The 21896-nt window shown below is 43.5% G+C and overlaps 1 protein-coding gene across 1 annotated transcript in view; it reads left to right on the forward strand.

The window, feature by feature from the left end:
- mctp1a (multiple C2 domains, transmembrane 1a) overlaps positions 1–21896 on the forward strand; it is a 131204-nt gene that overhangs the window by 107114 nt on the left and 2194 nt on the right. The window contains exons 17-21 of the mRNA XM_070833397.1: positions 17–73; positions 6883–6981; positions 15435–15544; positions 16316–16425; positions 16700–16797. Of these exons, the coding sequence (XP_070689498.1) occupies positions 17–73; positions 6883–6981; positions 15435–15544; positions 16316–16425; positions 16700–16797 (474 nt within the window). The remainder of the gene's footprint in view (positions 1–16; positions 74–6882; positions 6982–15434; positions 15545–16315; positions 16426–16699; positions 16798–21896) is intronic.

The following is a 21896-nucleotide window of genomic DNA, read 5'->3' on the forward strand; positions in this document are numbered from 1 at the left end:
CTGTTGCAACTGTCAGCAAGCAGTGGAGGACCTGCTGGAGGATGAGGATGAGGATTTTGACAAAGATGACAAGGTAATTATGTCTTGTGTCAGGGATGCAGTCACACACAAACACATACAGAAACGTATACACACACACACACACACACACACTTACGCACGTACACAATACGCACACTGCCTCAGGAGGGGTTGACACTGCTTCATACACCGGAAACACAAACAGACGAATGGAATGACTCCATCTTCCCCTCCCATCTCCTCCCCTGTTCAGTTATTCTCACTGCCTGAGGCACAAACACATGTACAAAGATTGCACAACCTTTTAACCTTTTGAAAAGTTTTCTCTGTAGGTATATATACGGCGCTTTCCTCATCTTTCTTCCTTGCCGTTTGCTTTGCTTTGGTCTTTTACTGCAGTTTGGTATACTATCCTTATTTCTCCCTTCATATAACACTGTGTCAAGTTTACGTTACTAACGTTGTGCTTCAGCCCTGTTTCCTGAGAACATGCACCCATATAAATTGCTTAGTTAGCTATTTAGGTCCATTCACTGCTTCTTTATGTACCACTAAAACAGCATCTGGGCTTGTCCAGACACTATCAGGTAACAACAGGTGGCTGCTTTACTGCCTCCGCTCGTTTACACTGTAGGAACTGCTACTGAAACAAATGCCACGGGATAGGATACAGTACCTTGTCAATGCTCCACTGGGGAATGGTTATTGAAATGGCACAGCTCTTTTTGCTGCCACTGTGTTGTCTGGTTTTTGGTGAGGCACACTTGAAATGAAAACAATTTTCTGTTTAATAGGACAAAAAGGACAAAATTATTACTTGAACTTTTAAGCGAAGCCCAAATCTTTTACTGTGAAAACCGTGAACTACCTTGACTGAATCTGGAATCTGAAATTACTTGAGATGATACTTGATGTGTTACAGCCACACTCCAGCAATATAAAGGTTAGAGGGCTCGAATGTCGTAAATTGCATGGTCTGTTTTGGTAATCTTTTTGGAGGAAAACTCTTGCTGTTTGCAATGGTAATTGGAAAGGCCTTTGACCAGGCAATTTGATATCTGAAAATTATTTTGCCTGAGGACACTCCGTATACTGAATTTGCTTTGCAACTGCAACCCTGAAGAGTCGTAAGTGCAAGCCTGCAACAAAAGGGTTAAAAACACATTTATAGTGCAGATGGTCAAACAGTCATCCCACCAGCAAGTCAGGCAATCAGTCAGCCAGGCAGCCGGTTGGGCGATGAGCACACAAAGATACGTGAGCATTACATCCTCTCCCACAGTGATGCAGAAGCAAAGTTTCATGGCTGTGAAGTTCCAAGGCTGAAATGTACAGGGGGCCACCGACTGAAGATATGCACAAGTCAACCTTGAACCTTTTTTTCACCCCTTCTTTACGTCTGTCCTCCCATCATGCATTTCCTACCTCCTCTCGGGGAAAAAATAAAAATACAGGCATTTGAAAAGCTGCAGATTATATGAAATACATTTTGGACTTTCATATTGAAATTAGGTGCAGCAGCAGCAGCTTCTGCGGCCTCTGTCAGATTTGGTGCCAAACTGATTATTCCACATAAGAGGGCCTTGCTCTCTGTGCTCACACAGGGCTGGGATGCTGGATAGCACAGCCGCCACAAAGGCTACAATTTACCAACTCTGGCTTCATACATTTTGATCTATTGCTCCCCTCAACTGTTAGCATTTCATTTGAGCTGTAGGGAAGTTGAAAAGGGGGCATTTTTCTTTTTTCTTTGCCTACATGTCCCTCCCCTCCCACTCTCCTTCTACCCTTCCCTCAATCATCCCCTTCCCAGCCCTTTTTTCTCTTTCATTCTGACACATTCTCTCTCTCTCGCGCGCGCGCTCTCTCTTCCCTTTGCTCTCCCTCCTACCTGGTTAAGTGCAGAACAAATAGCGTCTCAAAGCTTAACAAATTTGTCTTTTACATTGGATATGAGGTCTTTTACATTGGATATGAGGTACAGCTTCAGGTTGTATGAGTAAGTATGAAGGACGGGTCAAAGGAGGCCTCTTTTATGGCACAGGCCTATAGGGGAGAGAGAGAAGAAGAGAGAGCAACAGAGAGAGAGAGGAAAAAAAGATTAATAAATACGCCAAGGCCTCATTTTAATTGAACTTGAAGCATATGTTGCAAGTATGTACAATCCGTCCCAGATGTTTACTCCGGCCATGTGCATGGCTCTTCCTAGTGCACCACAAGGCAGCTATTAACTGGATAACCTTTGCTCCAGAGGCTAAATGGGGTATTACATGGCCAAAAAGTAGAGCACCTGTTTTTCATTGCATTCAGGACCCCTTGCAGGCTTTTTGCCTTGGATCACCACATGTGTTTTGACTTAACAGATTGTTGGGCAGACGTGAAAAGTGTCTTTCTCGTGAGCAAGCACTGATATTAGTCACTTAATCTCAATGAAAGTCCAGCATCTAGACTAATTGATGAGGACGGCTCAGTTGTTAAAGCCAAGCAGACAGGCTCATGAAGGGTGACAGAATGTTAGACATATACTAATGTTTTTTTCTTCTTCTCCTCCTCCACAATGGTTTGTGTTTGTGTGTGTGTGTGTGTGTGTGCGTGCCTTGACCTTCAACATGGTATGTTGCTTAATTCTTATTGCCTACACCGACAGACAGGCGCACACACACACTCGCGCACATAGAACATGTTAGTGTACTGCCCCAGTTTTTAACCTCTATTCTCAATAAAACTAATTTTAAACATGGTGCAAGTTGCAGATGCACCTTTTCTCCTTCAAAGTACATTAGTGATCCAGTACATAGATGTAAGGCACAAAGTCATTGAAATTGTCAATTCAAACCGTCCAAAAGAACCCCCATGGCTTTCTGCAGAACCCTTTTCATCAAGAGATTTAAATGTAACATATTTGAATGTAATTTAGCAATGACAGAAAAATTTGTTGCCAGCACATTATTATCACTTTAATCCAAGAACACGTTTTCATTATAGGAAATACTGAACTCGGATCGAGTCAAAATCATAGACCATTCAACTTTTCTGTCTTTATGTTTGAACGTGTATTTGACTAGAATATTATCAGAGATGCAGTTCTTATTGGAAATCATTTGCCTTCTGTGGGCAAATGATCTTTCACCCAGAATCTAATAGGCATTTATTATTGTAGACATTTTGACTTGCTTTCACTGCTGGAAAAGCAGAAGTGTTATTAAAAGCATTAACAGTAGCTCCATGAATTCATGTGGCCCAGTGAGCCATGCCACAGAGCAGCAAGCACGATACCAGGGCCACGGAGATAATGAAAAGTGAATAGCAGCATTATCAGTTTTATTAGTTACACTTTTGATTTTTTTAGCCTTGGCATCATTAAATAATTAGCAAATGCGAATTAGTCTAGAACCTCTCAGTTCAGTTTTGATTTCCAAGGGGTGCTATCAGTTGGTGCAGATCAAAATGCCTCTGGGCGCAATTGGATAGACCGACAACCAATCAGAGAAATTAAACGTGTGACGTTGCCAAACCCTGTCGGAGATACAGCAAACACATCTTTCTTATCATGAAAATCTTCAAGTGTTCCTCTTTCAGAGAAAATATATCGTCCAGTTCATTTAGTAGTGATGGGATCGCGGATTCAACAGAGCGTTCCACATCAGCGGCAGGCATCATGGTTGTTTACAAAAATGCCTCAACAGCACTCGTATGTCAGCTATCATGTCATCCCCACCCCATTTTAGAGAAATGGTTGTGATTGGCCTGACCCTGGCCAAGTTGGCTGAAAATCTGTCTGAATGGAAGGGTGGTCACACATTTCTACCAGAGCAAATAAAACCTGAGCTTGCAAGACTCATCTGGCTCCCAGCCTATTAATTTTCTGCTATGAAGCCAAATTATCTGCCTTGAAAATGTTCTTTTTAAATGATACAGACAATTATTCACATCCAAGAGTCCATGACTTCTTGTCACCTCAGTCCAAACAATGTTTTTTTTTTTTGTTTTTTTTTTTTAAGTTTTGTCTTTTAATTGTAACTCACTTATTTTAAAAAATCTGTCCCTCAGTACTTTACGGACCTTTTCAATACAGCGTGCAGTGTCAGTGTGAGACAGTGTGAGATAACATAAACATGCTGCATATTTCTTTATTTACAGGCTACTGGCTGCAGGTGCTTCAGTGTGCAATATAGGCTGTGATGTCTCCTCTCACCTGTGGGCTCTCTGTCCAGAGCTGGCATGAGGCAATCACCTTTAGGCTCTTTATGGGTATGGGGGAGCATAAATGTGTTTGTGTATTTGTGCGAGCATCTCGGTTATGTGTGTGCAGTGGCTCAGCTGCCTCCCAGAGGGGGGGCTTACTGAAAAAAGGGGGAGAGAGGGAGAGAGAGAGAAAGAGAGACAGACTGAAGGAGTGAGGAGATTACCCTCACACGGTTGACTGGTCACTGAAGCGCTCGTGCTCCGCTCAGCTAGGCTCCACTAGCCTCAGGAGGACCTGACACAGATAAGATACACACTGCAATCATGTCCTGCTCACGGGCTTACTGCTCAGTACACTCCCTCTCTCTTTTTCTCTCTATGTCTATCTATCTATATCTCACTCACACAAACACACACAAACACACACACACACACACAGACATACCACATGCACCTACAAAAAATATTTTCCTCTCCCTTTTCATAGTCATTTTCTCCCTTCCTCCCTCATGTGCAAAGTTGATGATAAATATATACTGCACTTTATCCATTAGCTTGAACACATTGATCACTACAATTCAAATTATACTGAAATGAAAAATCCTTTTTAGTGTTATTTATGGACCAATTCCCCAAAGGCATTCTATATTAACCAGCAGTGAAATCTTTTTGGCATCCAAGACTTGGATCACACAATAGCTTATTTGCTGTTTCATTATTATTCTTGACCTACTGAGGGCACCAGATGATTATAGTTATGCCTTAAAAAACGATTTGGGACTGAACTTGCATGACACACAATGAATAGTTTTGACCAACCACTGGTCCAAAAAGGTTATAGGAAATTGGAATGCATGTCTGCTTTAATCAGTTTTAGTGTTGTATAACATATTTTTTTCTCTTTTAGAGGACTTATTGATGAATCCAGTGTGTATATACGACTGAGTGCACATGATCCTCTTTTTCTTCATCACGCCTGCCACACAGCCGTCTTCCTACACCACAGTATCTCTTTATCCTCTCATCTGTAGAGCTGAGACAGCTCTTCCACCCTCTGCTGCCTTCCCTGTAGGCATGACTCATGCACATACATGTATGCACACACACAATCATGTACATGTGTGTGTTTATCAGTGATTCTTTGGCAAGTATATAACTCCTGGCCAGTGGCTAGTATCAGCACATATATCCAGTTCTCATCCTGCAGGGCTCACAGCCATTTTCAGCTACTGATTGTAACATATAGTATTTCTCAGTTTTTTCTTTTTTCTCTATCTGTCGCTTGTCCTTTTCTCTCCATCTCCGTCTCGGCTACTGTCTCTTCTTCCGTGTATCATCAAGCAAGTGCCGAAGCTCTCTGCTCCATATAATTTTAAACAAGGCAGACACTTTGTCTCAGTGCGAATGTGCTTTAAAACAGTGTAGATTTTCTGACTAATCTCCAGACTGCATATGGGGGTCTGCAGCAACCAAGCAAGGCCTGGCACTCCTCTCTCGGTCCCAGTCACGGCACTGTGCCGATCGCTCAGATAGCGACATGGCGTAATGTAATTGGACTAAAGAGAGCTCTGGGAATTATATCAATGCTCTGAATAAAAAAGTGTGACTGAAATGTTGTTCTGGGGAGGCTATTGAGCTTGTGATGCAGTGGGGTTGTCCTCAGGTATCAGGGGGGTTTTCAACTGCTGAGAAGAATGGAGGAGAGAGACAGAGGGAAAGAGGGAAGAGAAAAAAGTTTGAATGTCTGTGTTCTTTTCTTCTCGCCGCCTGTGAAGGATGAAAAGCGTCACGCTGTAAAAGATGCTTTTGACTTTTCCGCTTCATTTTTCTTCCCATCTCACTGTCTTTTTTTCGCTGTTCAGCAGAGACGCTGGTAGGAACTGCATTTTAATCATGTTTTGCTAATAGAGGGAGGAATGAAAACAAGGAGGAGGGTGAAAGAGCCATGGAGGGGTATTGTCTCTCCATGCTAAATACACTGCATTGTTTGTTTGTTTTTCCTCTTTGTCACACACACATACATCAGGTGGATCATCTCTCACTATCTCTATTCCCCCCAGATATATATCTCTTTCTTTGTCCTTTGCTTTCTCTCATTTCTCCTCCATTTTCTGACTTTCTGCCATTCTCTTAACACTTTTAAGACTTTTAAAACCTTTGTTATTTAAGCGACATTTTGTTGGGGTTATTCTGCACTTTCTGTCTTTATTTGTAGATAGTATACCTATAGGTTAACACAATTTACAGTATGCTCATCATTGTCATTGGAGAGATAATGGACATGGTCGCTTCTCTGGATACAGCTTTGCAAAATCCAATGGACCCCAAGGAAATACAAGCCTCAAATCAGCTGAGTTTTAACCCAAGTATCAAATGCTATGTTATTTTGAAGTCTAAACAAAGGTAAGTACTGAAAAAACGAATCAATTATGACTCTCCTATGCATTGCAAGGCCGAAGCTGTTTCCAGTGCAGTGCTCATGTCTACAGTCTCGGCCGTGCATTTGGTGAGAACAATGTTATTCTTACCTACAGGCCACAGCCTAGTTATATTGGCTCAAACATCAACTATATAAGACCCCAGTTGTAAAGCATCCACATTTTTTCCTTAACCCCCTTAACCTTAATTTCTCTGGGTTGTAAAGAAAAAAAAATCTCATTGTAATCTATCCACAAGGACCGTAAACCAGGCCCCTGGGAGGACAGCCGTGATAAAAACCATATCCTCGAGGATATGTTGGCTTCCTGGCACTTTGAGTGGATACGAGCAATGGTGGTAAGTGGGCATGTGTGTGGCACTGACTCCTGATGGTGTGTGTCGCTGTCTTCCGGTTTTCTATTAAGCTCATCGTCTGTCCGGCGGGCTCTGTCTGCCGTCCTGTCGGGGTTTGTGTACAGTACCTGTTCCCTGTCCACGTCTCAATCAGCACCCACACACTGCACGCTCAGCCCACAACCCCAACCCCACCTCAAGGTCTCTGCCGCTGCCTGCTCTTTAAGGTGATAGGGGAGCTAATGGGGCTCCAGCATGGAAGGCTGTTCCCGTCTTTTTGTGTGACTTCCCTGTAGCACTTTAGCCCTGTCACACCGCAAGGTGACAGCTGTATATTGAGGCAGGACAACATGTTAACTATGTTTTGCTGTTTGGACTTTTGGTTCTGGGGTACTAAAGGGTGACATTGGGAGTGACTCTAGTGTATCCATACCTGTTTTAGGTAAAATCTGTGCAGTGAGAGGGGTTATAAGGGAAAAAAAATACTTACCACTTATAGTGTGGTTAAGTGTGTTTGTCACTTTTCCTTGGCCAAAAATAGACGTTTAGATTCAGACTGTTTTTGGAAAGCACTTATTATATTCCTCTCACAAATCATGATTGTTTTCCCACCTTATGACCCCTAAGTCACTGACAAAAAATGCACCTAACAAACAATTTTTTTTCAGAGCCCTGGGTGTGTGCATGTGTGTTCAGTAGTGGGTGGTGGGGTGATCTGAATGTGCTTGTGAACGCTTTTTCATAAAAGTTGCTACAGAGACAGCGAAACTATTTCATATTGCTGGAGCAAATCCCAATGCTCATTATGCCTAATGCAGCAATGTCTACTCCCCCAACTGTTATTGTTCTGAATCACATACACACAAGCGGCTGAACCAACTGAACTTTTTGACTGATGAACTATGCATCAAAGGATTACGATGAGCAATCGTTGCACTGTAGGTGAGGAGTTCTTGTGTGTTCTCATCCACCCAAAGTAACTCTCTTCGAGACTCTCACCAAATAGGATGTTGAAGATGGCACACACTCAGCCCTCCTGGTCTCTCATTGGACAGAATGTGGAGCACAACACTTGACAGCAGTGTCGTCTGAATTTGAAAGTCAGACATGTTAGAAGGCAGCCGCCACCTTTTCTTTTAACAAGAGTCATAAATCTGTAATGAGCACAGAGAGGATGCATATTTTATTTACTTTTTTGAAGACGTGATCCCTTCACTTCATAGCGATGCACTCTCGCTCTGTCGTATTTTTTTTCTTCTCCTTTATCCAAAACAAAGTTTAAAACAGTGGCTGTTACAGCTGTTTCTATTGCCTGTGTGTCTCTGAACAAGAATATGTAATTAAAGGTACGCCAAAGTTTGCAGGAGTTTTACAGACCTAGGTGATGAATCAGATGTCATTTATTGATAAAAAATGTATTGTAATTAGTTATAAAGGACAGAGTGCTGTGGATACATAATCCACAGTATCAAAAATATACAAGTTTATATGTCTTAAACATACATTTCTTTTCTTACGTAATCATTGTATCTTAGTACTTTTTCTAAAGATGTTTACCATCCTCTTACGATATGACCAAAACAAATGAATCCAGGGTTTTGATTGTGCAGTAGCATATGTTTTAAGCCAGTGCAGACAGGGAGGTGGAGACAGACAAACAGACAGACAGACTGACAGACAGACAGATGGGGGGAGACGGGCTGGAGCAGTTAAACCAGGCCAACAGAGGACAAGAGTAATGTTGTCCCATTCATCACACACTGCCAGGCTGGATCCTAGGAAGGACAGGGGAAGGAGAGCGCAGGAGCAGGGGAGCAGAGGTGAGGCAAACTGGGGGAGAATTGGGCAGGCTGGGGGAGCAGGGTGGGCGGGGGTCGGGTGGCGTTCAGCAGGAGGCGAGGAAGGGGAAGTAATCAAGCGCAGAAGTTGTGGGGTGGTAGTCATTTGTGTGTGTGTGCCCGACCTTGAGTCTGATGGAGTGGCTGGTGTGGTGGAGGTGATGAGAGGCCCCAGGGGGAGATGGGTAAAGATGATCAGTGGCAAACAACCTCCTGCCACCCAGACACATTAGAGACACACACACTCATAACACCAGAAACCTTTCTCTTTAGGATAGGAAGCAGAGGTCAAACTGAAAATAAGTCACCACCGCCAACCCCACCTCTTCCTTTTATATTCCCTCTTTCTCTCTTTCCCTCCATCCCTCTCTTTTACATATGTGTATATTTATCCTCGCTATGGGACTGGGCCGGGTGAAGAGACTAATTAGTACTAGAGAGCATTGTGTCTGCCTGGTCCACCTTCAGCTGACAGTCTTAACTCGAGTTTGACTTTGGCTTTGTGGGAGCAACCGTCAGCGCACACCGATATTCTCAAAGAAAACTGCGTGTACATCCTGTACACAGACATACACATACACTCGCCTCACATTTAGGCCTGTGGGAGTGGGACGCCCCTTCACATCTTAACGTGGCCTTTGTGTGTGCAAGCCACTTGATGAGGGCCGTGAGGACGTGCAGCGCATCTCAACACCCTAGTTAAACAGATATTTATGTGTTTATGATAAAAAGAGAGGGAGGGAAATAGAGATGTATTCCCCACATTCGCTCATGGATTAGTTGTTATGTGGGATAAATTATTTATTAAAACCGCAGCCTCCAAAAAAAAAGGAACATCTGCTTCTTTCATGTGGCGCTGGCGAGGTGCCAGGTTGCATGGTGGTATCTGAGGCCGGTCGCAGGGCCTTTGTCTCATCTTGTTGTCATTTCCTGACAGAGGGAAGAGATGTTCTTCTAGGCCACTGGGTCCACAAGGTTTTTTTTGTTTTCCTCAGGGGCCTCTCTTAACTCCCAGTGGGTAAAATCTGTGACTCATGGCTCCCCAGTGGAGTTGGTAATACTTGGAATAGACACCAATGAAACATATTAGTTTCATTTTAAGGGCAGTTATTGGCTTACATAATGTGCCTCTGTTTTTAGGAGCTGAACTATTTAAATGGTCAACATAAGAGATAAAGAGCACTCCATGCTGTGTTTGACCTACTGTTAAAAATATCCACTATAAGAAATAATTTGACTATTGTTCTTAACTATGCCTAAAAAAATGTAAATTATGACTACCAGTTTACAGAGCAATATGCAGTATATATTTGGGTCATTGTGCTGGTTAACATAGATACAGGAGTCCAAATTATGGCCTATTACCTTTTTAATCATAAATGAACTAATACAACCTTTTGCAATGTACCTACTATACATATTCTTGTTGCTTCATGTTTGACAGGCAATATGAACATTTAACTTTTTGACTGAGATGAATTCATGAAATCCTTGCACTTTCATCAGTCATTTTTTTTTTTTATATTTATTGAAATGAAGTAAGTCAACAATTCAGCACAACAGTACGAGTACAAGATCATTATTTTTTTTTATTCATAGCTGATTTTTCTGAGAGATAGCACACATCAATTTTTAAGTATACAGTGGACTAATTGTATGCACTGTTTATTATTCTGTCATTTCTAATTCTTGCACAGGCTCTGGAAATTTAATTTGTGTCACCCCTAAAGCATTCTTCAACTTGCTCAACTTTTCAATGTTTTTTTTACCCTTTTTCCTGGGGTGGAAATGGGAGGAATGCCGACTCCCTCTGCAGTTACAAAATCAACAAGAACGCTTTTCAGATGCCCTCTGGGAGCCACATATTAGCATCCTGTCACATTTTATATGACATTTCAATTTTTACTGTGCTGCCAGAGTGAGAGAGGCAAAGAGAAAAACAAAGAAAAACAGGTGCAATTTTAGCACAGCAGCAATGAGCAGCAGCCACTTGTGGTTCAGACTCATTTCGGGATGTGATGGGATATACAGTATGCTGCTACATCATACCGGTAAGGTTTATCATTTTTATGGCGTGACCCAGCAGGGAGAACAATGTGATCGGAGGTTAAAACAGTCTCAAATGGCTCTCTCTATTTCCACCCAGTAGATATAGGACAGATATTTGAGTCCATCGTAATAGGCTAAGTCCTCAGTGACCTCTCTCTTGTTTAGCTCTAGGCCTTGGGTCAGTGAAGAACAAACTGTCTTTGCAAAGTTTACAACTGCTCACTTTGCACTTTTACATTTACATGTACTCTGCCGTGATGCTATCTCTCTGAAAGAGAAATGGAGCAGTTGAGTACACAGAGGCATTGTGCATCTTTCCTTTGTTAAATATTTAATCAAGTGTTTCAAGGAGTATACCACATTTGTTTACCACAATTTACCAGCTAGTGCAATGTGGTTAGCCTAACGTTGCTGTTTCTATGCGTGTGTGTGAGCGAGAGTGTGTGTCCCTGGGCTCTCTCTGGTGTCACTGAGGGTTGTTTCTCCTTAACGCATGCAAACAGCTCACATCACTTTAATGAGCCTTCCCCCTCTGTCTTCCCCGATGGTAGCACTCCCATGATGCAGCCTGCTCCACACACTCGTAACCAGGGTGCTGAACTGATGGGTGCCTGGCTGAGATTTCATATCAAACCCCACACATTCAAACAATGATGCAAACTTTGGACATAACCACAAAAGATACATTTATAGTCTTTAAACGGCATACATGCAATTAAAACAACTCTTTGCCAACAAAGGATACCAACTCACAAAATATTTCTGCTACCAACCTGATGAGAGTTAATTGATGTCAAAGAGTTTCTTCTGCACATTGGAACATTTCATTCACCGGATAAACAGATCGTCTCAATACAGCTTTTCATTTAAGACAGCAATATGCAGTTCTCCTGACTTTACCCTGAACTCTTATCACACTTCGAGTGGCTCTGACCCTTTGCTAAACAGCAGCTTATAAAACAAATCATCACACTGCAAAAAACAAAGAGAAGGGATCATGAATAATAATAATAATATTAATAATACAGAGGAATGTGTAAAGATCCCTTTGTATTTACATTAGATAGACACTCTTGAGTATGCAGTCCATATGTGCAAATCACTGATGTTTTGCAGTAGCAGAGCACTGATGGTCATGGGCATTCAATTAATTAAAACGGTATATATTCTCCTTTCTTACATATTCTATCAACCCACAACTGGGAATGCTAAATTATATTCAGTGTTTTGATATTCATGCATATATTTTGTTTCCATTTAGTTACTGCTCCTACTTTATATTCAATCATTTTGCATCCTTTTGTACGAAGAATTTGGTTTATATGAAATGTAGCTGTGGCAGAAAGCAAGCCATACATAGATCCTCAGGATTGCACATAGTGGTATATGTACTGTGCTGTGCTATACTTCACATACAGGCATGCATGGCATCCGACACAAAAGTATACATGCATTCAGGCCTGTCTTACAGTAGATGAAATCGTCAGGAGTGAATGTTCTGGCATCCGCCTGCAACGACGATGTATAGTACACAGAATGAACTGGCAGCTACTGTAACATGACAGTGTAACACATTACAGTTGCAGTTTATTAAATTACATGATGGTAAACTCATTAGGCAGGCTTATTACACTATCTGTCTGAATGATTCAAGCCATGCTGCGTCATCCTTCAGAACACTGTTGTCTGAGGTGGTGGGTTTGTTTGTAACATACTTTGAGCATTAACATCACTTGCAACTCCAGACAAGTCAAAGTGAAAGGCCTCACATATTTAATTTTTATTAGCCCTGCCTTAAGGTCTCCAAACAAACCCACTTAGTCTCCCTGACAGACACAGGAAGAGGCAGATGGAAATACCGGCCCACAGTCTCCCGTGAAGCCTCTGCTCCTCCTCCTGAGTGAGGCAAGAAGCTGGTCGGAACTGGAAACCCATGTTCTCATCACATATTACATGTAAGCTAGTGGCTGACATACATGCACATACATTCCTCACAAAACCACAGAAAGCATGATAAAACTGAGACCTTTATGTAACTTATCATACTAGGGACAGATCCACTCCAAATGTGTCCAAACGCTCACCTCCTGATTCACAGAGTTCACCATTTTGTTAAATATCTCAAGTCAAATCAACAGAAACTGTCCTTTAACCTTGACTGTATTGTGTGAATGCTTTGTCTCTCTCCAAATCTTTCTTTATCGGTTCAGTGATGACTTTGCAGCATAAAACAAACTTGCTCAGTAGAGAAAGAAACTGCTTTTAGAAGTCAAGGGCCCTCATCGTCTAATCTGTGTTAGGATATAATGTCATTTCTAGAGTCACACAGCAAGACCAGGTGTGCAGATCAGCCTTATCTAATAGCTGTAGGGTGTGTGTGTGTGTGTGTTTGTGTGCATATTAGGTTCCATTATAAGAACAGGTTGCCTGGCTCCATATGTGCACAGTGTGCGGGGAAGCTGGGAAAACAAGGTTCTCCGTGGCCCTCTGTGTTATTGCTACCTCCCGCCTCCCCGAGTCGTGTTTGAAGACAGGAAATACGAGTCAGACCGCAGTCCGAGGGGCATGTGGCAATGGTTTATACTCCGATGACCCCTGACCTATCCTCTCCACCCCCGCCCGCTCTCTCACACCACTCCCCTGGCCCACAAACACTCTCCCCTGAGCCTGAGCCCGAAAATAAAATGTCCTGACCCGGGCCCAGCCCGGCTCGGCTCGGCCTAACCCAGCCCAGCACAATAGACCATACGTTCTGAAATTTGTTTGAGCGAGCAATGAAAAACAGATGGACTTTGAGGAAAGGACTGAGAAGAGGAGAGGGAGAGGAAGAAAGAAAGGGAGTCTTGTAAAATATTTGCGAAGAAAAATAACCCAGGGACGCTGTCTAATTATATCTATTTGTCTTGTGTGGTTTTGCTGGGGAGGCCATGTGGTCTCCCTGACTGCTCCATGGTTCATTTTTCACATTATTTGATCCTGGACAGAGAGTAAAAAGACAAGGGTGGGTTTTGGGGCAGTGGGGGTGGAGGGTGGTGGTTGTTTTGGGTCTCTATGGGAGGGCTGTGGTGAGGTGGGGGGTGGCTGGCCTCAAGGAGCGAAATGTGGTAAAGGCCTCAAGGGTCCTGGAGGTTTCATGTCTTTGAGTAATCCTTATCATTATACCCAGAGGACATTGAAGCAGTCAGAGTTTTACTTCTCCAATGTAACAATGTCCATCCATCTTCATCAGTAACATAGCCATTGTTATACATGCTTTTTCTCTGCCAAACGAAAAATATTCAGTGGCCATGTAGGGTCATAGTCTTTTGTTTTCTCTTAAACTTTTCTCACTTAAGATTCATCCTCTTTGTCCATTTTGCACTTAACTGAAGTTCTTCAAGCAGCTGTGTAATAACCGTATTGTTCCCACCGCTACGAAATCCAGATTGTTTCTTATCTGAGCCATAACGATTTCTTTCATTTTTAATCCATTTTTTATTGTTCATTTGTTTAACAAAGACTTTCAACAATAGGAAAAACATTAATTCATCCACAGAGAGAATACCAGTAACCCATATGTAAGCCCATAAAATAAACTAAAAACCATTGTCACCATATGGCATGATAACTTGCTGGAATTTGGTGATCTTATAATAAAAGTCCTCTCTGCCAGTTGGTTGGAATTCGTCCGCTATTGCCATATTATAAACTGACCACCCATGATATTACCACTGGACACTCTTGTGACTTTGATCAGATAATGCATAGTCCTCCTCTTCTTGTTATGTCCCCTTTTTGTCTCCCAAGCATGCCCACCGATCACATCCAGCCGCAACCAGTCTGCGTGTTGATGTCCTCACTCAGCCAGCGGCTCTCGATCACTCTGTCACCTCATTCTGTCCAGATCCATCCCGTCCCTGCCTGTCAGTCTTTCAGCAGGCAGCTCGTTGACTGTTGCATGACTTCTTAAATTCTTCACTTTGCTTCAGTAAGAGTGGGGGATCGTAGATTTTAGATTGCTTGCCTCGTTTGTGGTTTCCCGCCCCCACTCCTTACAGTATTCTCAAGTTCTCAACCATCAAAAGTTGAAAAGGGAGAGCTCTTCATGGTGGGTGATGGCGTTAATAAGGATGATAATGATGTCACGGCTGGTGACATCATCACAGTGTGCCAGCCAACAGAACAAAAGAGGGCTCTGCCCGGTCTTCCTTGCTGTCTTGGCAGCAGCAGAGAGAGAAAGAGCACTCTAAGATTGATGTATCCATTTGGCTTTCATTTTAATTCTGCCTCTCTATTCACATATTCAAATTTTCCTGTGTGAGCTTTTGTAAGAGGGAAAACATTTTGATTTGTTCTGCCGACTTTATATCTCTATTACTGCCTAGAAAGAAAGCACTCCATCAGTTCATGCAGGATATCCGGCGATTTGGCTCCCCTCTCCAAATCTTTGACGCTATTTAAAATGCATTGTTTTCACAAAGATGCCTGTGCCCAGCCTCTGTCTTCTCTCTCCTCTTTTTCTTTCCTCCTCTCTCTTCACTGTCTCACTTTCTTTCTCCCTCGCCTACATCTCTATCTGTCCTCGTGCAGGACTCGGAAAGAAAGGGCTTCATGAACAAGCTTTATGCCATTCAGGACGTGTGCATCAGCGTGCAGAATGCACTGGATGAAGTGGCCTCCTATGGCGAGAGGATAAAGAAGTGAGTCGTAAGTCCGCTCCTCGGCACCCGGCCCGCTCCGCTCTGCACGTCCCAGTGCTTTTTCCGCAATGCCAGGTTGCCCCGCTTCCCTCTGTCAGCCAGACTGAATGTAACTCAGTACTGCTCTCAGGAAACACTGCCAGCGTGACACCCAACTGTGAGAGACAAACACGCAGTCTGTTTTTATGTCGCTCACATCTCTCTTAACCCACTATGACCTCTTAACTGAATCATCTACATCCTAGATTAAACACACATTGCTGTGCACAAACACACACACACACACACACACAAAACCATTTATTTACTGAATGCTCCTACATGGACAGACACCCTCATTTTCACATAGATACATACAAAGCCAAGGGACTCTTGCGTTGATAGAAGCTCTGGTAAAAAAGTGCCAGGCTGCAGGTTCCTTCTTCAATTACAGGTAAACACATTTTAAATCATACTGAAACCTTTGTGACCTGTGTTTCTGTAAAGTAGTGAGCATTTTACTGATTCTGTTTGTGTGAATTGTATTGAATCGTAGCCCATTTTCACCCTGCAATGCTGACCTGCAAGTCTTTGGGTGAAGTTATTTCCTTCTGCACAGTTCCAGTGCAGAGTGTGATGAATTTGTAGTGCAGGGTCATCTAGATCACCTTGTTTGGGTTGAAAAGTATTAAAAAGCCCTCCCTGACTTTCTGCGTTTTCACAGCATGTTTAACTGGACTGAGCTTTGCTGTTTCTTCTAATTCTTACATTCCCATTTTCCTCTCTTTGCAGCACATTTAACTGGACTGTGCCTTTCTTAAGCTGGCTGGCCATTGTGGCTCTCGGAGTGGCCACCATCATCATCTACTTCATCCCTCTAAGATACATTGTGCTAGCCTGGGGTGAGCTGATGTCAACATTTTGTAATGTTTATTTACATGTGCTATAGTGTAAGTCGTTACATGTACATGACCTAAACATGTGGCAGAGCAATGCAATTTCTATGTTCCATGCTGCACAGAAAAGCACAAGTTAAAAAAGCAGCCTCACATTCTCCGAGAGTGTGATACAAGTTGATGCAAATTGATCTGATGCAGATTGCTGCTTTTTTAACTTGATGTCCACCTCTCTTTCCCAATTTTTTCCCACCTGCCGCCACCGTTTCTCTTTCTACAGGGGTGAATAAATTCACCAAGAAGCTGCGAGACCCTTACACTATTGACAACAACGAGCTGCTAGACTTTCTGTCCAGAGTGCCCTCAGATGTACAAGTGGTGGGTGAACTTTTTATCCACTTTCATCTTTGTCTCATCCTCTTTATCTTTGTGACATCACATCTGTCTGTTCCAGACATGGGCAAGGGTTGGGCCTCCTTTTACAATCTCCTCTGTCTATAATGCTCTCTATTTTCTTTCATTTTCTTCCTCTCAGCCACTGGCTCTTCATTGTTGTGGTTATCATGTGAAATGACTACCCTTTGTCTTAACCACGCAGACACCTAATCTATTTGTTTCAAAGTCGTTTCTGTGTTTTCCTATTAATAGCTGCCTAGTCTAATTCAATTTCCACAAACATAGCTTGAGTTGTGTAATAAGATAACGAGGTTAAGTGAGTTTAGTGCCCAGCATATAACTAGGTTGATTGACTCCATACACATACACTCACAGACAATTACAGTTAGCTGTTGTTTCCCAGCTATGCTAGTAATTGGAACAGAGTGTAAACCAACAGTTAACCAGCCCCATGCGGTGTTGCCTCTACATTAACCGTGAGATCAGATTAACTTTGTGGCTGAGGAATACAGATGCTTCGTTAGGTAAAATATAGGTGTGTAGATGTGTTTGTGTGTGTGTGTGTGTGTGTGTGTGTTAACTGTAACGTGCTGTGCTGCTCAGGACAAAGTGCAGTTTAAACTGCAATTAAGCGGCAGCTTGTGAAAGTCGTTGTGTTACCCAGCACCGATGGTGTCCGCTGTGGCCGTTAAGCCCTGCTGTGCTGAGTTCAATACACACACACATGAAGGCACAGAGAAACACACATGCAGGCTGAGGCTGAACTGCCCGGCCCCTGATACGACCAATTCCCTGCCACATCAGTGCTGACACACTTCCTCTTTGATTGCTTGTTGCCCACAACTCCTTTCATCTTTACAGGGTCATAATCCTTGGCCCCCCTACACACCCCTGCCAACCCCCGCGTGTTCTCCCCCTTTCGGCCCCCGTGCAGTTTTACAGTTTCATAGTTTACTGGGGCCCGCTACAGCAGTAGGCACAAGGCAGGTAGCCATTGGCTTAAATGAGCCCAAGCTGTCCCCTCTGGTGAAGTGCAGCCACCTTACACACCTGGAGCCTAGAGTAACAGAGTGGTGAAGGGGCCCAGCCCCGGCAGGTATGAGGCCTTTACAAGGCCCCTAATGAGGGGCTGCTTGCTAGTGAAGGTGGGGGTGCACATGCTGCTCTGGTCTGGTGCCCATACTGCTGGAGTTGTGCCTACTGTATAAGAAATACCGTAAGTGCTACTGTAACGGTTATTGCTGCAGCTGTTGGAATGGTAATTGTTGCCAGGTTGCACTGACAGTTTGGAGGCTAACCGGGTAATGAGGGTGAAAGACCAAGGGAGAGGGGTAAGAGTAGATTTCAGGGGTAAAAAAAGATGAGGAAAGGAAGTGGAGAAACAAGAGGATGGAAGTACAAGAAGAGTCGATTGATCGTTGCGGATGAATAGCTTGATTATTTAGGCTAGGGTTGTCTTGTTTAGATCAATTAGAAATTAAGCTTCACTGCTCAGTCATCTGATAAAGAATTAAAACCTGTGCTGATCACCCTGCCTAGAATTGAAAGGTTAATTTCCTGCGAAGACGCCCTGCTCTGCAGTCTTTGGCTAAAAACAGGCCAGAACGTTCTGCTCTGCGATGTGTCCCGCTGCTGCCTGCGGTGGTGGGCTCACCTCATTGCCTGCCCCTGCCTTACTGGGTCATAGCCGTCTGTGGGGATTAAGCCCTCTAGGCTCTGTGATGATGCACAGAGGTGCTGGGGTCCAAATGGAGCGTCCCCTCGTGGGCTCGTGTCCATGGCACCCACTGGCATTCGTGCAAGGGCCCACTATGCCTGATACCCTGGATGACTAATGAAGTGCTATTTCAGGGCCCCGGTGTGACCTAACACACATACATAATCACACACACACATGCTCTCCCAGCGGTAGTGTATGTGAGGTGGACTGGGGGTGTCTCAGCGTAGTGTTCCGCATCATTTGGAGGTGCTTCGGTGCAGCCAGAACTGATGAGGTTCTAATGACTTTATATACAAAGGGCACCCACACTGTGCTGCAGTCCATCATAACTTATGTAGCTGTACAGCACCACAGCAACTGTTGGAAAGCTTTTAGACTTTCATAGTTTGCTTGTCTTTCATTTCTCTTTATAGTGTACAAGAATGTAAAAGAATCTTTGCATTTAGCGGCAAACAATACTCTCCTCTCATCAGTTAACAGATGAGTGTTGCCAGAAGGCATTTTAGTCTTGCAAACCAAGCTCTTTAAATCAATGACATTGGGCCCCTAACAGCGCTGTCAAACACCCTTTAAAAACGAAATCCCCAGTGGTGCGTGGAAGCCGCAACAGGCAGAGTTACCTTTTTACCACCTGAACAGTTTACTTAAATCATTATGTCCCTCTGTGAGCAGCAGTGTTAAAGGCTGGCATGGCATGTAGTGCATGTGTGCATGGAAGAATTACTGTCCGTCTCTGGGCAACAGTTTCTTGTATCTGGTTTGGATCTCTTACCAGCGTAAGCTTTCGTTATGGCCATTACCAGGGAATCCTTCATGTCCTCTTAAACGAGGCCAAACTGAGCACCTTTATAGTGCTAAGTATTCCCAACCTGGCGTTTGGGAGGTGTCAGTGCACCAGTATGTTTTACGACACCATTAGCCATGTGAGCTAGGGAGTGCATAAGTAGGGCCAAGGCAATTAGCATGCCAAGTGGCCCTTTATGATCGGTGTAAAGGAGCTGGATCAAACCCCCAGTACAAAAATAAGCATGAATTCCAATTTAGCGCCTAATGAGCAGTGGGGATTCGGGTTAATATTTTTAGACAACATTTATGTTGGTGATGAAGCCTCATTGGACATACAGGGGTCAAAGGCAGGATAGTTAAAGGTTGAAACGTTGCCAGATGCCATCACTTACATCTGCCATCACTTACATCTACCGGAGGTCTGTCTCTCTCCTCACTTTGTCCTTCCTCACTTTTGTGACAAATTTAAACATTTCACTGCAAGTGGCCAATTAGTCAATATTCAGTATGTGTCATGCCACAGCAGTTAATAAGCAAAACTTTTCTTACTTTGTAATTTTTTTTGCACACCGGTTTATGTCACCTTGACATGCCTTTTCTTTCCTAACAATAGATGTGAGTGCTGAATCTTCCGATCTGCAGATGTCTGAACCATACACAATAGTGTTTCCCTGGAAACATTTAATAACCCTTATGCTCCATTAGGTGTCACATGAGATGAAACCCTCTGAGTTTTGCGCTCTCTGGAAAGGACTGGAAAACAGAATAGCATAGGATCATTAAAATGTTGCTCCCTTGCCTTTCTTGACTTAATTTATTTATTCGCCTAGCTGTTTTTTTTTTCTCACTGTCACCCACCTTGGTTTCGCCTTGTCTGTCTGCCCACATTGGCATCATCAAAACACTGTCAAAGGTTCAAGGTGAAAGGGAGAGAGAGAGAGAGAGAGAGAGAAAGAAAGAGAGAGAGAGAGAGGGGCAGGTCCTGGGATGCTTTGTGGGTAACACCGTTAAACGAAGCACGATGCACGGTACACGGCGCCCCTTCAGCAGAGCACACTTTAAAGGCTGTTTTGTACTTGTACTGTCAACATTTGGGAGAGGAGAGGAGAGGAGCGAGGGCGGAGCAGCCTTTGAGCAGTGCTGGGTCTTTACCCACTGCCTCTCTTCTCGATGTTCCCTTTAAGCTCCCTGCTTGCGCTACCAAATTGCTTACAGTGTGTGCTTGCCGCATTACCACACTTTTTACCTTCACCCAATTCCGGTTTCTTTTATTTTGCTAACGTCCCACTTTCTCTTCGCCTCCTTTGCCTTTTCTTCTGTTTTTGACTTTAACTAGCTCTTGTTTTCTGCATCGGTTTAGTGATTGTGAGCTCCGTGTGTGTGTGTGTGTGAGCGTGTGTGTGTGTGTGTGTGTTATTAGGTGAGGTGAGCGGGGGAGCCAGGGGTATAGCGTTAGGCAGGCCTGTCACCTGTAAGGTGGAATTGAACCTGTGACGCATGAGCCCCATTTCTCTTCACAGGCAGCTCCCCACAAAGAAAGCTCCCGTTTGATTGAGATATTGTTTTTTTCCTGCACCCTTTTTTGTCTATCCCCTTCGCTACTCTTCATGAGAAACAAAAACCTACTTTCTACTGACATGCAAACTTTTCTTTGTTTGTCTACACTCACAAAGAGTTTTGTTTGGACAGGAATGTCAACGCGCAGAACTAAATTGCCTGTTCCTTTTTGCTGCTGTAGGCGTTTGGCCGTATAATGGGACCAGTGATCCCTTAGAAAACCTGCCCTACTTTTGGATCCACGTTAGCTTATGTGAAACTTGCAGCAAACATTGAGCAAACATATGGACAAAATATTTTCTTGCAATTGTTCAACATTAACAGGTATATCAGATATATGTCCATGAAACTAAGCTACATACAGATGTGTTTTTACTCTTTCACTCATGAGTGAATTAAATCATTCAACCATTCACTCATTTGTTCATCCACTGTCATTGATCGCCGTCAATGTGGGCACTCTGCCAGGACTGTCATGGCCCTCTAACAAAACTACTACAGCACGTACACGTACACACACACACACACAGGAGGCCTTATAAACCCCTCTCTGTCCCCTGGGTTTTTGCTCCGTTGTCTGCTTTAGTTGGCAGAGCTATAAAAGGATCCACACCCACATGAGAACAGTATCTGTCATCACCCGAGTGTCCACAGATCTCCGTCTGTCTCACCCAGTCTCCTCTTCACTCATTGTTTTCTCTCCTGTTCCCTTTGTTGGTTCGTCCTGCCCTCTGCCCTTCCTCCCTTCATCTTTCTATCTATTTCGGTCCCTTCTTTCTCTTTCTCTTCCCACCATTCTTTTCCTCCTTTGTTTTCTCCACCTGGATTAAGTCCTCGTCGTCTTTCAGACAATCTCCCAGTCTCTCTTCTGTCTGACTGTATCCAACAAACTGTTTTGTATTTGTACAGCTGTTTAGTAGGATGTTAGTTTGCCCAGTGGACAGTGAGGAGTATCCAGATCTGAATCAGTGCAGTCTGGCTGCCTAGTGAGGCGTAGAGAGCAACACATGCTGGCCTA

Source organism: Pempheris klunzingeri, chromosome 7 (genome assembly GCF_042242105.1).
Source record: "Pempheris klunzingeri isolate RE-2024b chromosome 7, fPemKlu1.hap1, whole genome shotgun sequence".
In the NCBI taxonomy this organism is placed as follows: Eukaryota; Metazoa; Chordata; class Actinopteri; order Acropomatiformes; family Pempheridae; genus Pempheris; species Pempheris klunzingeri.